At 37.4% G+C, this 24,871-nt stretch overlaps 1 protein-coding gene across 5 annotated transcripts; it reads left to right on the forward strand.

Annotated features, from left to right (window-relative positions):
* Nucleotides 1-58: 58 nt before the first annotated feature.
* Nucleotides 59-24,871, forward strand: LOC129750682 (leucine-rich repeat-containing protein 58-like). Of its 5 annotated transcripts, XM_055745684.1 has the most exons (6): nucleotides 59-207; nucleotides 11,211-11,983; nucleotides 20,092-20,308; nucleotides 20,767-20,956; nucleotides 24,050-24,143; nucleotides 24,223-24,871. In XM_055745684.1, the coding sequence occupies exons 2-6, from the start codon at nucleotides 11,490-11,492 to the stop codon at nucleotides 24,293-24,295; spliced, it is 1,068 nt and encodes a 355-aa protein (XP_055601659.1). In that variant the 5' UTR covers nucleotides 59-207; nucleotides 11,211-11,489; the 3' UTR covers nucleotides 24,296-24,871. The 5 variants fall into 5 exon arrangements, 2 of the variants coding, with proteins under 2 accessions (XP_055601659.1, XP_055601658.1); XM_055745683.1 differs by lacking the exon at nucleotides 59-207 and having other exon boundaries at nucleotides 10,852-11,983; XR_008738455.1 differs by lacking the exons at nucleotides 59-207; nucleotides 20,092-20,308; nucleotides 20,767-20,956; nucleotides 24,050-24,143; nucleotides 24,223-24,871 and adding exons at nucleotides 314-1,491; nucleotides 10,379-10,466; nucleotides 10,583-10,793 and having other exon boundaries at nucleotides 11,211-11,488.

Here is a 24,871-nt window from a genome sequence, read left to right on the forward strand (position 1 = left end):
CACGCGCCGCGGTGTCGAATGACGACGTCGTTGCTCTGTTATGATTTGCATTTTGTGCAGTTCAGTGACATCGGTGCAGTGTTTAATCTTGGTTTTTCTCAAAGCCCAAAATTTTAAACGACGCACTAAGTCGTAGAAGTGAATTCCTTAATTTGTACCTGTTATAAAGCAGTGACTTATGTTGAAAAGCTACATAACAGGAAAAACGTGTAATAACATTCCAGAAAATCCTTTCGAAAGCATTTAAAAAGTCCCTTCAATTGCGTAGTTAAGTTTGTTATGTAAATTAGAATAAGCCTTGGGTGAGGTTGATGCTACTTTTTTCAATAAATGTACTCCACGTATGAAGTTTGGCTAATGCTGTGCAGGAAGTTGTTCAGTAGATACAACGATTATTGTTGTGTGGGCCTATCGAAACAGCATCGAGCCACTTACTTTCACTGTCCCGATGGAAGTTCCGATCCTTTGGCTCTGCTAGTAATTCGGAAAAATCAGAAAGCCGATTTCGCTCGCCAGGAACAGATGAGCATTGTACGAGAAATAGCTGCAGCAAGAGAGATAGCTCACCACTGTCGCCGGAACAACAATGTGTATAGCCAACTTCAAGAACTAACCAGCTGCGGCTTCAAAGTTGACCTTGAAAAGCTGTCTCTGGTCCAGAGAATGTTTCTCGAGAACCGTTACATATTTGAAGCAATTGCAAAACACATACGAGTGAACGAATTGTTTACGGAAGTTCAGATTTGTGGGAACCTTGATCAGTTGGCTAGCAGCAGTAAGAACCGATATGAGCCGGAAACTTTAAGGCATCTGGTTGAATATCTACTAGCAACTGAGTACTACGGTAAACCTCGTATATACACAGATGCTAGTAAGTCAGTGGATGGACGATGCGGTATCGGTGTTTATGATGAAACGAATGATACCCGTATAATGATGCAGCTGAAGCTGGACACTAGTATTATGACAGCCGAAACATTGGCCATCAAGGTGGCGATGAAACACATAGATGAGCAGTGTATCAAAAATGCTGTCCTATTGACCGATAGTCAACCGGCATGTTTGTTTCTGAAGAAGAGTAAAAATACTCGGGTGCGCAATTCCGTTGCCAATGAGATCCTACGGTTGGCTCAGCGTAATCGAACCACAATTCAATGGGTTCCGGGACACATCGAGCTTCCGGGGAACGATTATGCGGATCAGTTGTCGCGAGACGCTCTGGGGACCGATTTTATTCTTGAGAATAACATTTTCGTCAACGATGCTATTAGTTATTTCGAGGAACGCAAAGCCAGCATCATCAACAAATGGTACCAGGAGTATGTGCGCCAGAAGGGGAAATCTTTAAAGCAGCTGATAAGTGGGGAAGATGAAAACGATCCTTATTGGTTTATGGACGATAATTATGCACAGTGAATAATGTGATATTTATTTCTAAACGTTGTCCGTGATTTTAGAGCAACACAGGCGATATCTTCAACAGTATTCCAGGTGGGCGATTTTATATTTTTTGGCAATATGCGTTCATACCAACAAATGTTAACACCAAAACAATTTATTGACTGATTGCTCATAATAACTGTGTAGCTAAATTATCAAAACGTGTTTGATCGACGAAACTACTGTTAATTTTTTTGTTTGAACTTATAACGCACTCTAGTTTGTTTAGCTTTTTCAAATTTTCATTTTAATTTTCAGCAGTAGGTATCGATTATGTTTAAAAAAATAAAATCATAACATTGGTTTCAATAGCAGCATTGGTAACACTTTGTTAGATCAGTTTCGCTTGGAATTTTGTAGATTTTTACTTTATAGTTCTTATTTTGATTACACCGCACTCTGCACGTGTCTAGCGGTAGTTATTGGCGACGTGCTTGCATCTCGGATAAGGTAATCAGACGTGCCTTAGCTATTAAATGAAATTTTTCGTTTCACTAGCGACAGGTTGTGATCAGTTTTTGAACTTCCAGCAAGTGTCCCGGATAAGCAGCTTCAACTCAGACATAGAGGACAGTGCGATAGTACCTTATCCTACACTCAAAAGAAAGGCAGAGTAAAACCAAATATATTAAAATCAATATACCTCACTCTTCAAAAACCAAGGCGACACATCAAGCACGCCATCCTATGGAGAAAGTTCTAACTACCATGTATAAACATCGACGATCTGAACTACTTTTGGCAGATTTTTGACTTGTAGGTGGCGCTGTTGCTGCTAGAGGTGGTGATGGCGGTACGATCAGTGGCTTTAGTAAGAACTTTCGTCAGTAGGTGGTGCTGACATGCGTGTCCTTGATGAGATGTATGGAGAAGGCTGAGAGTGAGGTATATTTATTTTAATATATTTGGTAAAACTATTAAATTCGTGGTGTAGATGAACAGGCAACCATATTTTCGAGTCAAATATGATTTTTCGTTTAAAATACCTCACGCATAGTTATTTTACCATTTGCTGAATTTGGCTGCGCATAGTAAATTCGACTGGGTTTTAGTAAAATTGTCAATGGTAGGATGCGTTGTTTTACTTCGTGCGTAGTAAAATTGATATGTTTCATGATAAAACTATAGAATGTGTTATGATAGACATTAGTATGCATGAGGAGCTTGACTTAAATAGTATAATTAATATTCGTTATGACATTATTAAACTAATTAAAATTCACACTTCCGACACACGCCGGACAATTTGACTGTGTTCTCCCGATGCTCTGAAAAGATTTTTCAAAGTTACAAAATTAGACTCCATAGTAAAATTATCATACCCGACTGTAAAATTTTAAACAGGCACTCATGTTTTTGAGTTAAATGTGTTTTTTTTTTTCAAAAGTACCATGTGCGTAGTATTTTTTTTAATGAATTTGTGCCATAATGTCTAAGTTACCATGTGGACGCTAATTATAATAGAAATTATGATGAAATTATTTTGACCATATAGTATTTTCGACAACGAAACTTGCGGGTTGTCACCTGTTTTGCAGGACAGTCGTTCGGCATTCTCGCAACATGTCCCGCCCAGCGTATCCGGCCAGCCTTCACCAAGGTGTGTATATACACACCTCCTGAATATATATATATTCAGGAGGTGTTACCGAATATCGAATTCCCGATTCAGCCATTTTGGCTATGTAGGCTATGCAACTATGCGGAACTCATGAAGTTTGTTTACCAACAAACCACCGAAAAGCTGAGCAAAAAATAAACAAACTCATTGAGAGCCCCGCTCACTCCTCGCCTACTTACTGTGAAAGTCGGAGAACCTAGTGTACCAAAAGACCTTGGCCTTCACCACCTTCTGGATACTGGGTTCGCCGTAAAGCCGCGCGAGCTCGTGGTTCATCCTTCGCCTCCACACTCCGTTCTCCTGTACGCCGCCAAACGCAGTGTACGGAGTTTACGCAGGTCCTCTTCGAGCAATATCCACGTCTCGTGCCCGTAGAGGACAACCGGTCTAATGAGCGTTGTGTACAAGTTACACTTTGGGCGGGGGCTAAGTCTTCTCTACCGCAGTTGCTTGTAGAGTCCATAGAAGGCACGACTTCCGCTGATAATTCGATGGCGGATCTCACGGCTGGTGTCATTGTCTGCGGTCACCAGTGAGCCGAGATAGACAAAGTCTTCGACTATCTCCAGGTCGTCGCCGTCGATCGTGACCTTATTATTACTGGACATGCGGGTTCGGTCAGTCTCGGATCCGCAGGCCAGCATACACTTCGTATCGGACGTATTAAACATCAACCCAGTCCTTTCTGCTTCGCGTTTCAGTTAGCAGTAGATCTTCTCCACTGCCGCAGATGTTCTGCCGACTATAACAATGTCATCGCCAAATCGGATAAGTTGACTGGATCTGTTGAAAATCGTGCTCCGCATTTCGCCCACCGCTCGTCGATTAACACCTTCTAGCGCCACGTTGAACATCATGCAGGATAGACCATCGCCTTGACGAAGCCCCCTACGCGATTCGAATGAACTCGACAATTCACCCGAAATCCGCACACAGCACTGCGATCCATCCATCGTCGCCTTGATCAGTCTGGTCAGCTTCCCGGAAAAGCCGTTCTCGTCCATGATTTTCCATAGCTCGTCACGGTCGATCGTGGTCGTATGCGGCTTTGAAGTCGATGAATAGATGGTGCGTAGGGACTTGGTGTTTCCGGCATTTTTGGAGGATTTGCCGTAATGTGAATATCTGGTCCGTCGTTTAAGGTCCCTCCATGAAGCCGGCCTGATGACTTCCCACGAATCTGTTTGCTTGTGGCGTTAGGCGGCGGAGTAGGATTCGGGACAACACTTTGTAGGCGGCATTGATGACAGTGATCGCTCGATAGTTCTCACAGTCCAATTTGTCGCCCTTCTTGTAGATGGGACATATTACCCCCTATTTCCACTCCTCCGATAGCTGTTCTATATCCCAGATTCGGACTATCAACCGGTGTAGGCAATCGGCCAACTTGTCCGGGCACATTTTGATGAGTTCAGCTGCGATGCCATCCTTCCCAGCCGACTTGTTGTTATCCAGCTGTCAAATAGCTTCCTTAACTTTACTTATCGTTGAGAGTACTGCCGTTGGAAGTATAATTGTCACATTAGACTGAGTCGATTTGGGGTCATTTTCGAATTCCGAATTCGAAATTTTCCGCTTAACAATAATTCCGAAGACCGTAACTTATTATCTCTCCAGACAACGAAGTTATAACCAATTTAATGAAGGTATTGTCGTACTTTTATTCGTATATTCGGATAAATTTCGAAATTTCCGCGATTCTATTTTTTTTTTCACTTTATAAACGCGACCTATATCTCCAAGCTTCGTTAACAGAATGAATGATCATCATTTGCTCTCTTTTTCTCACTCGTAATTTTCGCTAACGTTGTCGTTTCGTGAAACTGACAGCATCGAAATTCCACACGTTTAAATGTGTTAATTCATATTTAGGTACAGCGCGTCGATTGAATCCGATTGAGAATATTTATTTACTCATTTTTTTAAATTTATCTATCGTCTGTAGTTGTATTCACTACATTGCTACCCGCCTCTACTCTATGACAGTAATGTGAATTTTGTTAAGTCAAACTTTCAACTAGTTGCATTCCGAATTTAAATCCATCAACTTGATTCGTTCGCAAGTTGCGTATCCGCAAGTACTTTTATATATTCCTCAAAACAACAAAATATATTGCAATATGATAATTGAATTCATAACACTGAATCTTTCATCTCATTACTCTTCCCACTTTTGTATGCATTTTTTCTGTTTTCTTATCTCTTTCGTTTCTTTTCCCTTTCAAATTTCCTTTTGCTTCTTTTTTACTTCATTCTTCTTTCTTCTCGGTCCTTTTTTTTTATAAGCTCTTTTACGGTTTTTTGTTAAAAACTTTATCTATTGCTTTTCTCTCAAATATTTCTTTTCTCCTTTTTTCTCCTTCTTTTGATTTTTTTTTTTTTTGCTTTATGCTAATATTGGTTCTAATTTATATCTGATTCACTTCTTATATTCCATCTCTCCTTTTTGATAATTGTTTTCTTTATCTTCCCTCTTCCTTCCAGTTTATTTGAATCTCCTTCTCCTTTTTTTCATTTATTCTACTCGACGAAAATTTTCAGTTTTATTTTGTTCTTCTTTTTTTTTACACAGTTTAACATTTTTTTTTACTCTTTATCTGCTTTGATTTCTTTTCTATTCTTTTTCTTTTTTTTGCAGTTTTTTTTCTTTTCCATTTGGGGTTTCTCGGTACCTTTACTGCTATTCTTTTTTTTTAATTCTTTTCATGTTTACCTCTCATTTCTTTTACTTTGCTCTTATATCATTCGTAATCTCTGTCATACTTAGTTTTAAAATTTTCTCTGGTTTTTTTTTGCTCTCGGTGCTACCGATTCTCGTTTCTATTTCGTTCAATTTTTTTTTTACTTCCCTCTTTTCTTTCCTCTTTTATTTGACCTCAATTAAATTCAAATTTTCATTTCATTACTTTTTTTGTCCACTTTTACCACTAACAATAGTTATTTTTCTTTTTCCTGTTAATCTTTGAAATCTTTTCTTTATCAACAGTATTAACTTCACATTCTCTTTATTTTCACCAGTGTTTTCTTTATCTTAAATTTTGTATCCATTTTCTTTTTTCAATAATTAATTTTTTTTTGTTTTTGCGATTCTTTTGTCGCTCTTTTCTCTTTCATTCTTATTTTATTTCTTCTTTCTTCACTTATCTCCTGCATCGTTTTTCATTCTCATTCTCTTTATAATAATTACAATCGAATCTTCTATCGAAATTTCAAGTTTTTCATCGGAATACGAAAATATAATTCCGCGTATTTCATCGCAATATCAATTAATCCGAATTTTTCATCGGATTTTAAATTACCATCCGAATCTTCCATCCTAATAACAAGATCTAATCCGAGTCTTCCATCGGAGTATTAACAACCAATCCGAGTCTTTCATCGGAATTTCAAGTTACGATCCGAGTATTTCATCGGAGTATCAAACAATCCGAATCTTTCATCGGAATTTCATTTTATGATCTGAATCTTTTAAACAAGAATCCTATCCGAGTCTTTCATCGGACAATCAAGAACCAATCCGAGTCTTTCATCGGAATCCGAATCTTTCATCGGAATTAAAAATGACGATCCGAGTCTTTCATCGGAATCCAAACACTTTATATAATCTTTTCTAATCCGAGTCTTTCATCGGAACTTCAAGTTACGATCCGAGTCTTTCATCGGAATATCAAACAATCCGAATCTTTCATCGGAATTTCAATTTACGATCTGAATCTTTTATACAAGAATCTTATCCGAGTCTTTCATCGGACAATCAAGAACCAATCCGAGTCTTTCATCGGAATCCGAATCTTTCATCGGAATTGAAAATAACGATCCGAGTCTTTCATCGGAATCAAAACACTTTATCCGAGTCTTCCATCGGAATATTCAAAATCAGTCCGAATATTTCATCGGGATCCGAGTCTTTCATCGGGATAAAAAAAAACTCCGTGTTTGTCAATCCGAATCCGAATCCATTAAGATTTCTTGCCACTCAATTAAACTAGAATCTTTAAAATAAAATTATTCAAAATGGAGAACAGAGAAACCGTGACTGCAACTCGAATTTCAATCCAATTTCCTTTGAACAGATACTTTCCTAACCCGTAATGTTATATTCTTTTCACTTTCACACTTACTGACTGCGCCATTGTCGTACTTTTATTCGTATATTCGGATAAATTTCGAAATTTCCGCGATTCTATTTTTTTTTCACTTTATAAACGCGACCTATATCTCCAAGCTTTGTTAACAGAATGAATGATCATCATATGCTCTCTTTTTCTCACTCGTAATTTTCGCTAACGTTGTCGTTTCGTGAAACTGACAGCATCGAAATTCCACACGTTTAAATGTGTTAATTCATATTTAGGTACAGCGCGTCGATTGAATCCGATTGAGAATATTTATTTACTCATTTTTTTAAATTTATCTATCGTCTGTAGTTGTATTCACTACAGGTATGTCTTTTGGCATTGAAGGCAATTCAAATAAACCCGCAACACTGCTGGGTACAAACGAGAGATTGCTTGACTGATTTGCTCGTAGATGTTTTCTTTCAAATTTTATCATACTAGTTTCTTCGGGGCGATTGTTGTTTACATTAGGAGCCATCTTTTGATGGTTTCTATAAATAAAAATAACTATGCTTGAAGGGCTGGTATTCAATTGATTGCAAGCGCATCAACATTTTACATAAAGCTGGAACAGCAAAACTACGAACCCCACACTCAGTATTAAAAACACCTATATTAGAATCGTTGTCGCTCGGCCTGTTCTTGACCGATATTCATAAACAGGATATCAAAATGAAGATAAAAGATTCGTTTAGCATTTTATTAAACAAAATTTGAGAACCAAATCATGAAGTCTTAAGAAAAGCTGCTTCAACTGAACGCCTTTTGTTGAAACATATTCCCCCGGGTAACCATAAAAACATAAATATGCAATAATTCAAAAATCAGATATTTAATGTATTTAAATTAAAAACGAATACCTATAATGTATCTTTTTATTATTAGAAACTCAAATCTTTTTTTCGATCTAAACTCTGGCATTTGTTTTCGGCCAGCTTGTTGGGCGATAATGTATTTATGGCGTTTTTTGAACGAAAAAACTTCCTTCAAAACTTCCTTCGAAAAGACATACCTTCATTAAATTGGTTATAACTTCGTTGTCTGGAGAGATAATAAGTTAAGGTCTTCGGAAATTTTGTTAAGCGGAAAATTTCCTTTAAGAAATTTATAAATTGGCACATAAAGGGTTGAATGGCTAGGTACCAGAGTAAAAAGAAAAACCATGTTCGTTTTTCAGTACAAAATTTTAAATTTTCCCATACAAACCTAAAAGTCCAAATTTACTCAATGTAAACGTTACTTAAAAATTCGGCAAAAAATCATGGGTGAGTTTTAGCACAAAACGAAACTTTTAAGACCCCAGGTTTTGAGAAATTCGAAAATGACCCCAAATCGACTCAGTCTATTGTCACATGTTACAAAAAGGCGAAGCGAGAAAAACGCAATCAAAGTTTCACAAAAACACTTTGCTCTTATCGCACAGTTTCGCAATTTTTGTTGACTTCAATGCCGTAGATCTCTCAAGGATACTCCTATCATATGAGCCTCGATCAAATTTTTCGAAAATTAACTGTTTTTTCAATGAAAATCTTTGTGTGACATTTATGCCGCGAAATTCTATGAATAGTCGAAAAATGGACGCATATTTGTCACACCACGAACATTTTCCCAGTAGTTGTTTGGTTTGGCATTTCGTGTGTGGCTCTTGTGTTTTATTCGTGAATGGAAGCTTAAATTGAAAAAATCAGATCTAAATCGAATTATTCAAAAGCGTAAATTTTCTGGTGACAAACATGAAGTCTTTGACGGGTTCGATAAATAAAACGGCACGGGGGAGCTATTTGCGGCAGCTCATTCACTGTACAGGAAGCACAGGATTTCTTCAACTAATTTTCAGCTGCTGTGCTGAAAATGTCGCATCCGCGAGATAGGCGATGCCATAAGATGACAATCAATCCGTTTGAAGTGAATACGGCCCTGGGACAAGTTCCGGATGAAGTAACTCTGGCGGAATAGGTCGTAAACATTAAAAAACAGACATCTCCGGTGTTTTGCGAGGTGCGTCAAAATCAAAAACTCAAAGCAAAACCGAAAAAGAAATGGTCTGCTTAAACCACCGACAATCACATATGGCCATCCTGGACAATTGTGGATTACATTTCCACGGCGCCGGAAGAGTAATAATTTGACTAATGTTGTGAAGCGGGTTACGTTTACATGCACTCTTCCCAGCGCCATCAACGAACACGAAGCAGTTTGCAGAGTTTTTCTTGCACATGCTGGGATGTCGCGGAAACAGGGACACGTATGCCAAGTTTGGTGAAAATCTATTTAGACGTTCCGAAGTTATAATACGTTCATTTTTTTAGTGTGACAAATATGCGTCCAATCGTCTCAGTGTGACACTTATGCGTCTATTTGTCCCAGTGTGACAAATTGACTTTGAATTTTTCTTGAAATTTCTAGAAGAAACTTTATGTTTCGACAAAAAATTTCAATAATACGTATCAAATTATGACGATTGGCATCAAAAAGTCAAAAACGTCGAAATGTCATATGTTACAATTATGCGTCCAACGGCAGAGTAGCTCCTCTACGTCGTTGGCTACGCCGGCGATGTACCTTCCCCCACCGTCTTGATCTCCTGCATTTTGATTCATGCATGCGGCATTCTCTGCGTCCATCACTCTCCTAACATTCCTCGTCGATACAGTCGTACCGTCGAGTTCGTTCCACATGCTCGATGACGTTCTCCGCAGTACCGTTGATGACTGTCTTGATGGTATCCCAACACTTCTGGTGGTTACCGGATATTGCTTTTCCTACAGATGATGTATCTCGTGGTTTAAGTAATATGTTCAAAATTTCATGATTATCTAATTTTTTTCAAATGTGTTATGACGATTTTAAAGTTTATTTCGGGTCAATTATAACTTTTCGATGCCATCGCCCATTGCTTCCCCAAATTAAAACCAATTGGGAAACAGAGACACCTTCGCATCCCACAAACCTCTCGTCGCTCGCTATCTAAGGGAGAAAGTCCAAGCTAGGGATTAAAATGTTCCTACAAGTACAAGTAGTGCATTATCTCAAACCGTTCATTCAATAGAATGTAGTAGGTACCTAGTTACCAGATTATTATTCAATTGAAGACATGTTTACTACCCGAACCGACTGCAATCCTTCATCAGCATCCTCAGTTTCCAGTCTGTGTACACTTAAATAGTAGCACTGTTTCAAGTTCGTTTCACACATTAAGGTTTGATTTCGCCGGCATGATACACCTAACCATGTGCAATAAACACACTAGCACCATGCGGCTTTGTTTGGTGTAGTTACTTCTTTTGGTGTGTATACTAAAAATTGTTATCAGTAGACCGATTACCTTTGAACACAAATACTATGCTTCAACAGACTTTATTTCGTTGTTGTATTACTCCTTTTCTCTCGCTTCGCTTTATAGATGATTGTGAACATTTTTGAAAGTCCCGTCGTGGTTTCGTTAGAAGTTGAACGTAAGTGACGAAAACGATTTGGGGATCAGTTGGAGCTTAACCGCCATTCGAGGAGGTGGCATCCGTTCCATGCTGATCAACGCTGCGTGTGAGTGATGATGATGACACCTATTGATGGGATTTGACGTTGTCATCTTACCTCCATCAGTTACAGTACCAGTTGGGCCACTGCCTACTACTTTGCTGTGGGTTGGTGTCGCGTCGTGTATCACAACGGTTGCGAATTTGTGCCACCCAAAGAGTGAGTGGATCACTTGTTGGGAACGTGCTCACTCGAAAGTACTGAATCAAATCTATCTACAACAACTTACGTATAGTAGCTGAATCTGGTGCGCAGGTTCCATTGTATGTAGTGCAGTCTGGTGTGAATCGAGATATGATAGGACTGTGGTCTGCGTGAGGGACTTTGGGCCACCAACAAGAGATACGCCACCATAATACGACCGACGACAACGTATCAAGCAATAAGAATGAATAATTGACATGATACTCTGCTGGTGGATCAGACGTCTCTGTGAGCACCGTTTATATATAAAAAGGTGAAACTAATCAACGCTTTCCTTCACTCGTTATCAGCTGGTGCCCGGTCGTGGAGTGTAAAATTTTTTCGAGAAGCGCAATTTCAGACAGATGGGAAACTGAAGAACAAAATCGTTGCGGCGAATAGGTATAGAATTCGGCGCGTCGTAATTCGTCAAGAGTGTCGAGTAGGCTGTGATATGATCGAAAGCTAGTAGCCAGTGCACAAGTGCAATCCGTAGTTATCCGTATCGTAGAAAACGTAGTTTGTGAAAAAACGTCCAATAACCAATCACATATAAGAAAAAAACCAAAAAATAAAAATCTTCCAACAAAATGGATGTAGTCTACACTTCAGACAGTTGCGACAGCGATTCCCGGGAGCAGAAAATCGTCGACTTCGGCCATGCCAACAAGCGACACCTGGACGACGATCTGCTGGAAATGTGCAAAACGAAGAAACTCTCCGACGACGTCGAAACGGTGCTGCTGAACCACAACAATCTCTCAACGGTGCCAACGTCGATCGTCGAATTCATCAACCTACGGGTGCTGGATCTGAGCAACAACAATCTGTACAGCATACCGGACGCGATCACCCAGCAGTGCCAGCTGACGACGCTGATCGTCAAAAATAACCGGCTGGATAATGGGTCCCTGCCCAAGAGTCTCCGATCGGCCCAGGGCAGTGGACTGCGGGAGCTGAATCTGAGCGGCAACCGGTTCACCCACTTCCCGGAGCAGATCACCGAACTCAAGACGCTCAAGTATTTGTATCTGGGAGGCAATCAGATCACCAACGTGTCCAAGGATATCTGGAAATTGGTCAAGTGAGTACGCTTTCTTTCTTTTTTTTACTGAAACACGAACCATTTGTAACTTATCAATACGTTTCGAGGCATTTTTCTAATCGCCTATTTTGGCCAAACATCGTATGACTGTCTGAATCGGAACCGGTGTGCATCTCATTAATTATTTATAACCAAAACGTGATAAACATATTAAAATGTTACCAGGCATTCCAATGAAAATACGTCTTAATGGTCACATTCCTTAAAATGTGTGTTCAGGGAAACACCGGTTACATAAATCGTGAGATTGCATTTTACTCGTGCAAACTTGTTTACCAAACCATAAAGATTCAAATTCACAAACGCCATATGTAGAATGTTTTGTTTTCGATGCTTTTATAAATTGGTTGGACAAAAAAAAAGAGATTAGCAAATAGAGCAAACATGGACTATTCTACATTAGAGTTTTCGTTTATTTTCCATCCGCACGGAGGCAGTAGAAAACTTCATAAACTAACAAAATCGTCGCCCGGGAAGATGCATATAAATTAAAAGGTTTGCCCCCGTGGCAGTGGCAAATAAACGAAAACGCTATCTCCTTGCATGGAGGATTGATTGAAGTTGTTCCTCTCAGCGTGCGCCGCCGAGTATGGGATTGGAAAACATAATTGGTAGATCGTTCAAATAAAAATAGAAATTTTTTTTTATTCCATCCTCAGTTATAAAGATCGAAGTGTTCTCACTCGTTTGAACGAAAAACGAAAACAAGAATACGAAATTGCCTTACTTTTGAACGAATATCATTCGATCGAAAACAACAATAAGGGGCATAATCTCTTGCTCTATGGAGCCACTGTATTTCTTCGTGTTGAAGAAAGTCCACTGCGACCAATTGGTTGAGTGGCACTCCTGCACTATTCATAAAATTTACAGGTTGTTTGGCGTCAAACCCGCTTGAGACGAGTACCCCTTTTTTGAAAGGGGGGAGGGGGCTTCTGAAATGAATGAAACATGTTTGCAAAACTCTAGAATTGATCATGCAAATGGATTACAATTTTACATTAAAGTGTGTAACCTTACCTCTTAAATGGGGATATAGAAATGGAGGAGGGTGATTTTCTTATAATGTTTTGTATAACTCGAGAATAAATCGAGCAAATAGAATGAAATTTGGCATGGTAGGGAATTTGGATATGAGAAATGTTTCTATGACATTTTGGTACCCTTCCCGCCTTTTCCATGAGAAGAAAACAGGAGGGGGGATTTCATTAAATTATTTGTTTATCTCGAGACATAATACAGAAAATTGAACCAAATTTGGCATGGGGTGTTATTGGGTATACGAAGAATGCCTGGCTGCCCGGAAAGATAAAAACAGAACGGGGGACAGAAGAGGAAAATTTTAAATGAGAGAAGTATAGCTTAGAGTAGGATAGCGGCAAGTTGCAACAAAGCCCTAGAGTTCTGAAGCACCAGTTGGAGGAAGCGTGAAGTTAGTGAATTGAAATTTTCGAACCAAAATTTCATCTTATCACCGAAAAATTTTGTTAATTCGCCGGGAAAGTTGTCATGTTAGAAAATTTTTCTCAGAATTCCAAAAATATGTTCAGTTAATTTCTGAATTTAAGATTTACTTCATAATCACTTATTTCCATTCGAGATATCTCGGTGTTTTCGCTCTCAGAAGTGTGCTACACATAAAAGCATAACCCAAATGTTATGATTTTAATAATAAATTTATAATCGACAAAACTAAACACAACATGTTTGGTAACTCAATGATTTGTATAAATTGGTCCTGTGGTTTCTGATAGATATACAGAGCCTAGAATTGCGGTGTTTCTCGGCGTGGATTTCTTACCTTTTATGTTATCTAGTTTCCGATTACCAGTTTTAGTTTTAAGCGTCAAATGATTCAGTTTTCGATATACACATTTCATGCAAAAACAAATATTTTGGTAGCGTGAGACATTTTGTTAATTTATAATTTGTTAACAAATTTGTTAAATTAAGTTGAATTACATATGAGCTTTCTGGAGTTTGTGTGGACTGAGATACAGTAATTCTACGAAAATCGGACTTTTTGGACTTTTCTCATTCAAACTGGAATATCTCAGAAACTACGCTACAGTTTTGATTGAAATTCTGCAGTATGATTCTTGAAACATTAAGTTAGCATGTCTGAAGTTTTTGAAAAGTTTTATCGATGGGATTAAAAGTTACGCGAGGTACAATATTTTACGCATGAACCTGAAAATGCGATTTTTATAGAATTTTGGACGATTCATGAGAACAATATTGTTTCCATCCACTAATCAGTCAAAAAATGTCTGGCAAAAGCAATGAAGATAAAAAATGGAAAAAATGATCCATTTGTGTTTTTAAATCAGAATCTCGCGGTATTGTTTTGATTTTTCGGATGAAATAAATTTACTGGTTGTTAAACATAAAATAGGATTTTCCTATGGAAACATTCGTCCAAAATTCTATAGAAATCGCATTTCTTGTTTCATGCCTGAAATATTGTACCTCGCGTAACTTTTGATTCCATGGATAGAACTTTTCAAAAACTTCAGACATGCTAGTTTTATACTTCAACAATAACTCTGCAAAATTTCAATAAAAAATGTAGCGTAGATTCTGCGATATTGCAGTTTGAATGAGAAAAGTCCAAAAAGTCCGATTTTCGTAGAATTACTGTTTCTTACGCTACACAAACTCCAGAAGGCTCAAATTTGGTGTTATAACAGTGTGATAGTTGATCTATCTAACGCAAATCAAAAAATACCATCAGAGTAAAAAGTTATGGAAGTTCAAAGTCGAAGTGACAGTGTGCGTGCTTCCAATTTCTATATAATTATAAACGGTACTGTATGTCTTATTGTAAAAATCCTGTCGAAATCTATATAAGGTCTCTACCCTGATATAAAATAATATCCTGTATTTTCACCTTGAAACAGTAAAAATTTAGAGATCGAGCCGAACTTTTCTCGCCAAATTGTAAATTGTGGATCAAAACCATGAATAGATGCATTTCGTTGGATTCGTTTTAAAAATGTATCAAAAGCTGTCAATTGGTTGCGAAAATACTACGTATTAAAAGACATCGAGGTATTTATTTATAATTTTATACCGGTCAACAAATTGTTAGAAGTTTTAGGGCTTTACATTGATTTTTTTTATTCACCATGATTTTATATTCCAAAACGAGTATAATAAATACCGATAAAATCATCATTTTTATCCTGGAAAAAACCGGGAAAAACTTTGGAATTTCACATCAAAAAATCACTGGGCTTATCTTGTGTTATTTTTCTCGAGGAGTCGAATGAAGGTTGTTTGGGCCGTGCGATAGAATGGAGTAATGGCTAATTCTACCCTCGATTCCTCTATATTTTTCAATAAATTATGAAAACAGTGCGTTCGGACTTGAAAATTTTGAATCGAATGAGACCTAACTTGTGTGTGAGTGTGTGTTTTTTTTTTTCGAGGAATCGAATGAAGACTATTTGAGCCATCGCAAGCATTGAAAAACGGAGTTATGGCCTCCATTTCCCAACATTTTATAAAAATATTACAGAAAAAGCATGTTTTTACTTAGAAACATTGAACCAAATGTGACTTATCTTATGTGATTTTTTTTTTTGAGAAATCGAATGAAGGCTGTTTGAGCCATCGCACATATCGTAAAATGGAGTTATGGCTGTTTTTACCCTCAATTCCCCTACATTTTTAATGTTGTTCATAAAAAGTAGAGATGTACCAAATAGTGGTATTCGGCGAACGGCCGAATACCGAATATTGACCTTTTTAACTATTTGGCCAAACAAATATTCGGCCGAATATTCTGTTGAGTTTTGAATAGAAAACTTTTATTTCTACTGCTATTTCTAATAAAAATCTTCTATTTCTGTCATTTACATGTCCTTCATGTTTTTAAGACGATTACATCCAACAAGATGTATCAGATCTTATTTAAGTAGAGGTCTCTTTGATTTTCAAAATGTCACTATTAGCTGAATGGACGTCAGATGACTTGTCGCTTCTAGGGCGTTAATCACAAAAGAGATTGGTTTCCAGTGAAATCTGGGACAAAACATGTCAAAACAGATGAAGTTATTTGAAATTGCTTTTTTGTATCAAATTGGATGAATGTCTAATTTTTGCTAAATGTCATCAAACCAAAAAGAACGATGATCTTTTACCTTAAGCATGCAATACTTCCTACGACACACGTATCCGCACGGTCAGGACGATTTTTTGAAACACTTGTGAAAAAAGGAAAATCTGAACAGAAACTAAGCATCATTCTCAAACATATGTAGGGGAGAGTGGGGTATCGTGGGCCATGGGGAAACATGGGCCGCTTTTAATATCTCAGATGTGTGTTGAGATAAAAATCTTAAACCAACTGTCATCGTCGTCGCTTTGCGTGAGCATGTATTCCTATATGTTGTTGACTGAAATACGCATCATATGCTTCTTTTATTTATCAAGCTAAAAAAAGTTAGAAAAATTTACTTACATAATTAAAAAAACACCCGCTAATTTCATCGATGGGAAACCTTAAGAGCATAACAAAAATATGCTCATACGCTTATGATCTTAATTTTGTCATGATCTTTCACGCGGAAAAGGAATTTTTGATGAAACATCAAAAAGTCACACAAACGCAACCAATTTGCAAATCATAGCTTGTGGGGAATCGTGGGCCACACATCTTGAATCACCTATATTTTTATGTTTTTATACACATTCAGAACTTAAAATACGTTTTACCTATCTGCAAAGTTTTCTTATGCCAAATGAAGAGTTATCAAAAATGTTTTGTCCATCCTTTATAAGAAATTTTGCAAAAACGTTCGCGAGCCAGGTTTTGGAATCTATTTAAATAACGGAATGAATTAGGAAATCACAGTTTTGGGTCAATTCATAAAATTTGCATGTTATTTGGTCAATTTGGATTAGGTGGCCCACGATTCCCCACCATTTTTTAAAATCCAAAAAATATTGCTTTTTTTCAAACAGTCAGAATTAGGGGAAAATAATTTATTAAAAAATTTAAAAAAATACCTAATGATACCTTGAAAATGTAGAAAACCATACCATATTTTATTTTCATTTATCTTTCATAATAAAGAAGTTATGGAACAACGAAAAAAAGTGGCCCATGATTCCCCACTCTCCCATACAATAGAAAAAAAAATTAAATTACTTAAAATCTAAAGTTATCATCGAATTACAACAGCAGTGTTCAAATCGTATCCAACGAATAAATTTAATCTAAAAAATCGTTTTGTAACAGAAAATTTTAAAAATTTCAAAGAAGTATTTGATTTGATTTTTTTTAATTAGCGAAAAAATCTGAATAAGCCCGGGAAAAACCGGAAAGTTTTAATAAATATGTTACTTTCTCGGTCAGCTTTAACTTTTCTCGATTTCTTTATTTGGCGTAATAGGCAAGCCTGTATGAATATATAAAAAAGTATAAAGCTATCTACAGTGAAAATATACGGATACATCTAAAATGTTTAACTGAAACCATAAGTTTTTGATGATTTTGAAGGTTTTTCAACATTACTTTTTGATATTCGATAAATCAGTTGAAAAATTTAAGAAGTCTGTTTTTGGATAAATTTTAAAAAATAAATATTCGGCCTATTAGGCCTTTTCTGCCGAATACCTAGCTCAACTATTCGGTGAGCCGAATATTCGGCTTAACGGTTTTTTGGCGGTATTCGGCGCCGAATATTTGGCAGACTGAATATTCGGTCTTCTCTAATAAAAAGCATGTCCGGACTTGAAAATTTTGAACCAAATGAGTCTTATCTTTTCCAAGGAATCGAATGAAGGCTATTTTAAGCTTTCCAGTCAGAACCGTTGGGGAGTAAATAGAAGGAGTACGACTTCTCAAATTCCAGAATCAGTCATGTTGATTGCTTCGTTGCGTTTGTTTACGTTTAATCAATAGAACAGTTGAGACCTAAGCTTGCCATTTCATTTTAGGGAACATCCATAAATGACGTAGCTTTCTTTTGGAGTTTTTATACCCCACCCCCCTCCCCCCTCGTAGCATTTCGTCACAAAGTCATAGACCCCCCCTAGATAATAACGTAGCTTCAATAACCCCCCCCCCTTTTTTAAAATCGGTTTTTAATTTTTACTTTTATTATCAGCATTTTGCAAGAATAATACAAAAAAATAACAAAAAAGGGAAAGAAGTTATAAATGGAAGTTTAAAAAAGCATATCAATCAGTAAAAAAAAAATCCAGCTACCTTTCAACAAACAGGATAGCTAGTAAGGAATCAATCAGTTGCGTCGGTCCAAATTATCTCCATTCTGGATTCCAATGAAATCGTTGGGCAGCTTTCCTCCATCGTCTGTTCGGCTGGAATAATTGCATCTGCGATCCATAAATAAATAAATAATTTTGCTCAATTTTGATTTTTTTTCTATTATTAATTAAAGCTACGTAGCTTTACTTGAACCCCTACCCCCCCTCTCGTCACACATCGTCACACAAAGTTAAACCCCGCCCCCCTCCCCCCAAATGCTACGTCATTTATGATGTTCCCTTAGCACACCGCTAATTTGTAAACAAAAATAACGAGCGTCATTCCAATTCACCACGCTCTCCACGCCGACTTATTGTAAAAGTCAGCGAGCCTAGTACTTTAATAACCTTGATCAGAACTTTTTCTGAATTAATTGAACAATGTAAGGGAACAGTGGGAAAACACATGCATAGCTCCATTTTACGATGCGTGTGGCGGCTTCAATAGCCTTTGTTCGATTCCTCAGAAAAAATCACATAAGATAAGTCCCATTTGGTTTAAAATTACCAAGTCCGAACATTCTTTTCTGCAATAAGTAAAAATTTCATCACACAAGCTAAGTTTCATTTTCTTCTAAATTTTCAAGTCCGAACATGCTTTTCTGAAATAATTGAAAAATGTTGGGAAAATGAGGACAAAAATGTTAAACTCCAATTTCAGATGCGTGCGGTGGTGGTTCAAACAGCCTTCATTCGGTTCCTTGGAAAAAAAAACACATTAGATTAGTCTCATTTGATTCAAAATTTTCAAGTCCGAAGATGCTTTTTTTTCTCAATTAATTGGAAAATTGTTGGGAAATTGAGGTTAAAACGGTCATAGCTCCATTTTCCGATGCGTCCGGTGGCTCAAACAGCCTTCATTCAGTTCCTTGAAAAAAAAATCACATAAGAAGGTCTATTTTTGTTAAAAAATGTCTAGTCGAAATTAGTGTTTTTCTGGTTTGTTTACAAAATATAGAGGATTAGGGGTTAAAAAGGCACTAAATCTCCATTCGTAAGCTTGTGCGGCGTCTAAAACTATGTCTAATCGATTCTCCCGCCATTTTCACTAAAAAAAAGTAAGTATAGTTTCATAGATTCGGTTCATGTAGGAGGGAAGATATTGAATTTCTTCGCGGTTCATACACTTTTTCCCCTTTGTTCATTGTCACCCCGAGCAACGACGGTACACAAGATTTTTAAATGTACATCTTGAGAAAAACATTAAACGGCTGCAAAATTTGGGGAAAAAAATTTAAACTTTATATTTTACATATAGAATATGTGTCCAGATAACAAATATTCTAAATGAAATGAAGGTGTGACTAGTAACGACTAAAAACTAATATATCTGTACATTTTTTAAATAAAAATATTTGTTTACATTTTGATTAATACGACGTAATGATAGCGCACGCGATATTTTATGAAATTATTAATAACTCTTATTATTCGTTTGAGTAAAAACGTGTCCTACTTCAATAGTTATCGGTTCGAGAAAGAACCGTAGCAGAAAAAAAATTTGGTTAAAATCAAAACAGCCAAAAACATGATAATAATTCACAAAAGTAAATATATTTCAATTGGAAAAATTAAAAATAAACGGTGTAGAATTTGATCATCGTTAGTGATGTTTGTTAATAAGTTTAACGGCCTTATCAGTGAAAGTGATGTCCTTTTTAGTGAGAACATTTCAAGATTATGAAATTAATACAACACAAGTTTCTTCCATGATTCCATAAGCTTTCGATCAGATTCAAACTGTTGTTAACCCGTTTATTACAAGAAGAAAATTTGACTAAACTTAATTTCCTTTTCCCCCTGGTTTGCAGCCTGCAGTTGCTCTCGCTCGGTGGAAACTTGATCGCCGAAATCCCGGACACCGTCGGACTGCTGAATAACCTCCACGCTCTCGTACTCTGTGATAACCAGATCGAAGTGCTGCCGAGTTCGATTGCCCGTCTGATCCACCTCAAGTCGCTGCTGCTGCACAAAAACCGTCTCAAGCACCTGCCGCGGGAGATTATCACCCTGAAGAACTTGACCGAGGTAAGGCGAGACTTCATTAAAGTTATAACTAGGGACGACTAGACGAAGTATTGTATTCACTCGTCCAAAACAGTGCAACGCAACTTTGTTGCAACCATCAGGGACAAACAACTCTTACTAGTAACAACACTTAACCTTATACCTTATCACTAGGCTTTTTGATTGGTGGGCTTACCTACAAAAAGAGCAACGCCAAGATAACAGGACGGATTCAGTTTCAATTGTCTCTCGTGTGTTTTTTTTTCTGTGCTGCATCTGGTACCGACCAATAAGAACGACCATAAAACGATTACAAGTATTAAATCTACTCTCCACCAGTACCTTCGTCTAAGAAAACTGAAAATGAATCAGCAATTTTACAGATAAACCAATATTATCAACATCGACTGACTGACTTCCGAACAGTATAACGAAAATTCGTTAAATTTTATTTCTAAATTTTACAATTTGTCTTTCAGCTCAGTCTCCGTGACAATCCGCTGGTGGTGCGCTTCGTCAATGATATGACGCTGAACCCGCCGAGTCTGCTGGAGCTGGCTGGCCGGGCCATCAAAACCAGTTCTGTGCCCTTTGGGCCCGGAGAGCTGCCGCGCACCCTGATCGAGTATCTCAAGACGGCCAACTGTTGCGTCAATCCCGATTGCAAAGGTAAAATAATAGAACTTAACACTCTCTACGTCAGAACAAGGTTGCCGGAGGAAATGTGTTTTTGACACCGAGTTTCTAGGACGGTTTTCTGGGATGGTGTTTCTATAAATTTCATTGAAAAGTCTCGCCAAGTTTAAATAATTGGATAATTTTTACTATTTTATAATGAATTGCAAATAATTGTCATGAATTTAAGTCAGAAATCCAAAGTCAAAATTGAACTTTAAAAAAATGATTTTGAAAATTTAAGAAAATTAAAAAAATCGTCGAAATCTGCGAAATTTGTGTAAAATTCAGAAATTCTGTGATCTTTGACAAAATTTTCCTGTGTTTAAGGCAAACAGTGAAAAAGGATAAAAATATTGTTGCTATCCGCTCGTTCTCCTGAACTCACATTATTCTGTTCAACGTGCGAACAATCCGTTGAGTTACAAAAAAAAATTTTTTTGCAAACTTTGTGACATCAAAAAATGGTGAATTTCGCCACAATTAGAAACGGACTTTTTTTAATCCGTGGACGCGGGTAGGGGCTCATTTATATCTGCACCTCTATATACATGAGTTTACCTTGTCGTATGAGAAACTTATATTCTGATAGTAAAATATCACAATGTAACTCTCATAAGTACCAACGGATCACTATACGAGCTTTAGTGAAACGGAAAACAACGGTGCTGGTTCCACGGCTTTAAACGAACGCCTACCCATTAGCTCGATGGTCCGATCAGCAATGATTGTTTGACCTGTTTTTTATTCTACGTGATAAACCTTTTTAATGATATTTTTTATTTCAGGACAATATAAGATTCTTTTCCTACAGAGACGGATTAGGTAGATGTTACCAAGATGTTCAAGCACTTGAAAAGAAAAAGCGTAGGTAAATCGGTATCAAAATTTTACCTCTCAAGTAAGTTATTTTGTATTAATTTCTTGCTCTCCATCAAAATCGGCTTCATTTAATTAGAAGGCCCAGGTTATATGCAGATTATTAATTTTTCTTGCTAATGATGTTGTTCGTTTCAGATGCACAGTAATACACATCGTAACATAAATACTCAGCCCACAGTGGCTATTACTTGTCTGTTACATTACACAACACAGTATAACACATTGTAACAACAATCCTCAGCCCACAGTGGCTATTACTTGTATGTTACATTACACAACACAGCATTAGACATCGTAACAACAAACCTCAGCCCACAGTGGCTATTATTTGTCTGTTACATTACACAACACAGTATAACACATTGTAACAACAAAACTCAGCCCACAGTGGCTATTATTTGTCTGTTACATTACACAACACAGCATTAGACATCGTAACAACAAACCTCAGCCCACAGTGGCTATTACTTGTCTGTTACATTACACAACACAGCATTCGACATCGTAACAACAAACCTCAGCCCACAGTGGCTATTATTTGTCTGTTACATTACACAACACAGTATAACACATCGTAACAACAAACCTCAGCCCACAGTGGCTATTGTTTGTCTGTTACATTACACAACACAGCATTAGACATCGTAACAACAAACCTCAGCCCACAGTGGCTATTATTTGTCTGTTACATTACACAACACAGTATAACACATTGTAACAACAAAACTCAGCCCACAGTGGCTATTACTTGTCTGTTACATTACACAACACAGTATAACACATCGTAACAACAAACCTCAGCCCACAGTGGCTGTTATTTGTCTGTTACATTACACAACACAGCATTAGACATCGTAACAACAAACCTCAGCCCACAGTGGCTATTATTTGTCTGTTACATTACACAACACAGTATAACACATCGTAACAACAAACCTCAGCCCACAGTGGCTATTATTTGTCTGTTACATTACACAACACAGCATTAGACATCATAACCACAAACCTCAGCCCACAGTGGCTATTATTTGTTTGTTACATTACACAACACAGTATAACACATTGTAACAACAAAACTCAGCCCACAGTGGCTATTATTTGTCTGTTACAATACACAACACAGTATAACACATCGTAACAACAAACCTCAGCCCACAGTGGCTATTATTTGTCTGTTACATTACACAACACAGCATTAGACATCGTAACAACAAACCTCAGCCCACAGTGGCTATTATTTGTCTGTTACATTACACAACACAGTATAACACATCGTAACAACAAACCTCAGCCCACAGTGGCTATTATTTGTCTGTTACATTACACAACACAGCATTAGACATCATAACCACAAACCTCAGCCCACAGTGGCTATTATTTGTTTGTTACATTACACAACACAGTATAACACATTGTAACAACAAAACTCAGCCCACAGTGGCTATTATTTGTCTGTTACAATACACAACACAGTATAACACATCGTAACAACAAACCTCAGCCCACAGTGGCTATTATTTGTCTGTTACATTACACAACACAGTATAACACATTGTAACAACAAAACTCAGCCCACAGTTACATTACATTACACAACACAGCACTTCACATCACAAAAGCAATGAAAAGTAAACCCCTTTTGCTCGTAATACAGCTCTCTGACCTTCTAACCTATCAGGGAGCAACCAGTGTTCAATTGAGTGCCAGTGCTTAGTCCCTCTGGTGTATTACGGTCTCGTCCAACTCCTTCCCAATTCATGTACCTAGCTTTCCCCCGCGGTGAGAAGTTTTAGCCTCAGAAGGGCTCTGTGATTTCTCACAAGCTGCCGCATAAAAAAAAAAAAAAAAAATTAGAAACGGACTTTTTTTAATCTACTTGAATGTTTTATTCTCTTCCGTTAAACTTTACTGGCATCGTTTGTAGAAACTTCTGACGACTTTTTAAATTTGAAATTGGCTGCACCTCTTAAAGTTGTTTTACCCAAGTGAATGTAGCAATCCAATTCGGTGCAACATTGTCCCTAACAAACTCGTCTGGCTGTTTTACAACCCTGACAAGGGGCTTTAATTTGTTTGTAAAGTGTTGGAAAACGCTTGATTTAATCCCGCTCGACCCAATTCACCGATTACTGTTTTTTTTCTCTTTTTTTCCTTTTCCGATCCGTGTCTGTAACAACAAAAACCGAAACACACCACACTCGACAGGAGTCTTCTTCGACAATCACGTGGAGCATATCAAGTTTGTGGACTTTTGCGGAAAGTATCGCATTCCACTGATGCAATATCTGTGTTCCTCCAAGTGAGTATCAAAGGTCGAGTGCCTTTGCTTCTGTTTCTCAACAACAGAATTTCACTTATTTTTTTCCAAATATTTTCAGATGTATTGAAACTTCTGCGGATGTGCACGGTGAGCCGAGCAGCAGCATGATGCGAAAGGTTCTCCTCGGTTAGTAGCAGCATTTCATCGTCTTGGGGGTTTGAGGCCGACGAACCCGTAGCGTGCCACTCTCAGGTGCAGAATTGTTACTACACATTGTTATCGATTTCCTCCTTCTGAAACAAATGATTTTCCATCAAGAATCGTGTTGTATCATTTAACTATCTACAATCGTACAAAAAAGTAAGATTGGTTTCTAGATTTGTTTCTTTTAAAAAGGAAAACTTTCCTTTGAATAAACTTCTACCCACTACATAATACAGGTTATACTTGCAGACTAATTAATTGTTAGAGAATTGATCAGAAAGCGAATTATTGTGTGTTAAAACAAAGTTGGAAAGCAAAGCGTCCGTATCTATACCTAGGTAAATAATTGTTATTCGTATTGTCAATGAGAAGAAGAAAAAATATAAACACACATGTTAAATATTGTGATCTGCTCCTAGAGCTCTTATAGTCGAACCAGGATATAAATTCTGTGCTGCTGGGAGTTGTGACATAGTCATTCGAGCAACAAAAAAAAAGGAAACCGAACAAATTTGAGTTGATTTTAACATTAAACAAACAAAGAAACATATTCTGCAGAGTAA

The sequence above is a fragment of the Uranotaenia lowii genome, chromosome 3 (assembly GCF_029784155.1).
Source record: "Uranotaenia lowii strain MFRU-FL chromosome 3, ASM2978415v1, whole genome shotgun sequence".
Classification (NCBI taxonomy): Eukaryota; Metazoa; Arthropoda; class Insecta; order Diptera; family Culicidae; genus Uranotaenia; species Uranotaenia lowii.

Coding starts and splice junctions, on each gene's coding strand:
- LOC129750682 (XM_055745684.1), top strand. CDS start 11,490: ATGGATGTAGTCTACACTTCAGACAGTTGCGACAGCGATTCCCGGGAG. Junction 11,984..20,091: donor GATATCTGGAAATTGGTCAA/GTGAGTACGCTT, acceptor CCTGGTTTGCAG/CCTGCAGTTGCTCTCGCTCG. Junction 20,309..20,766: donor CCCTGAAGAACTTGACCGAG/GTAAGGCGAGAC, acceptor TTTGTCTTTCAG/CTCAGTCTCCGTGACAATCC.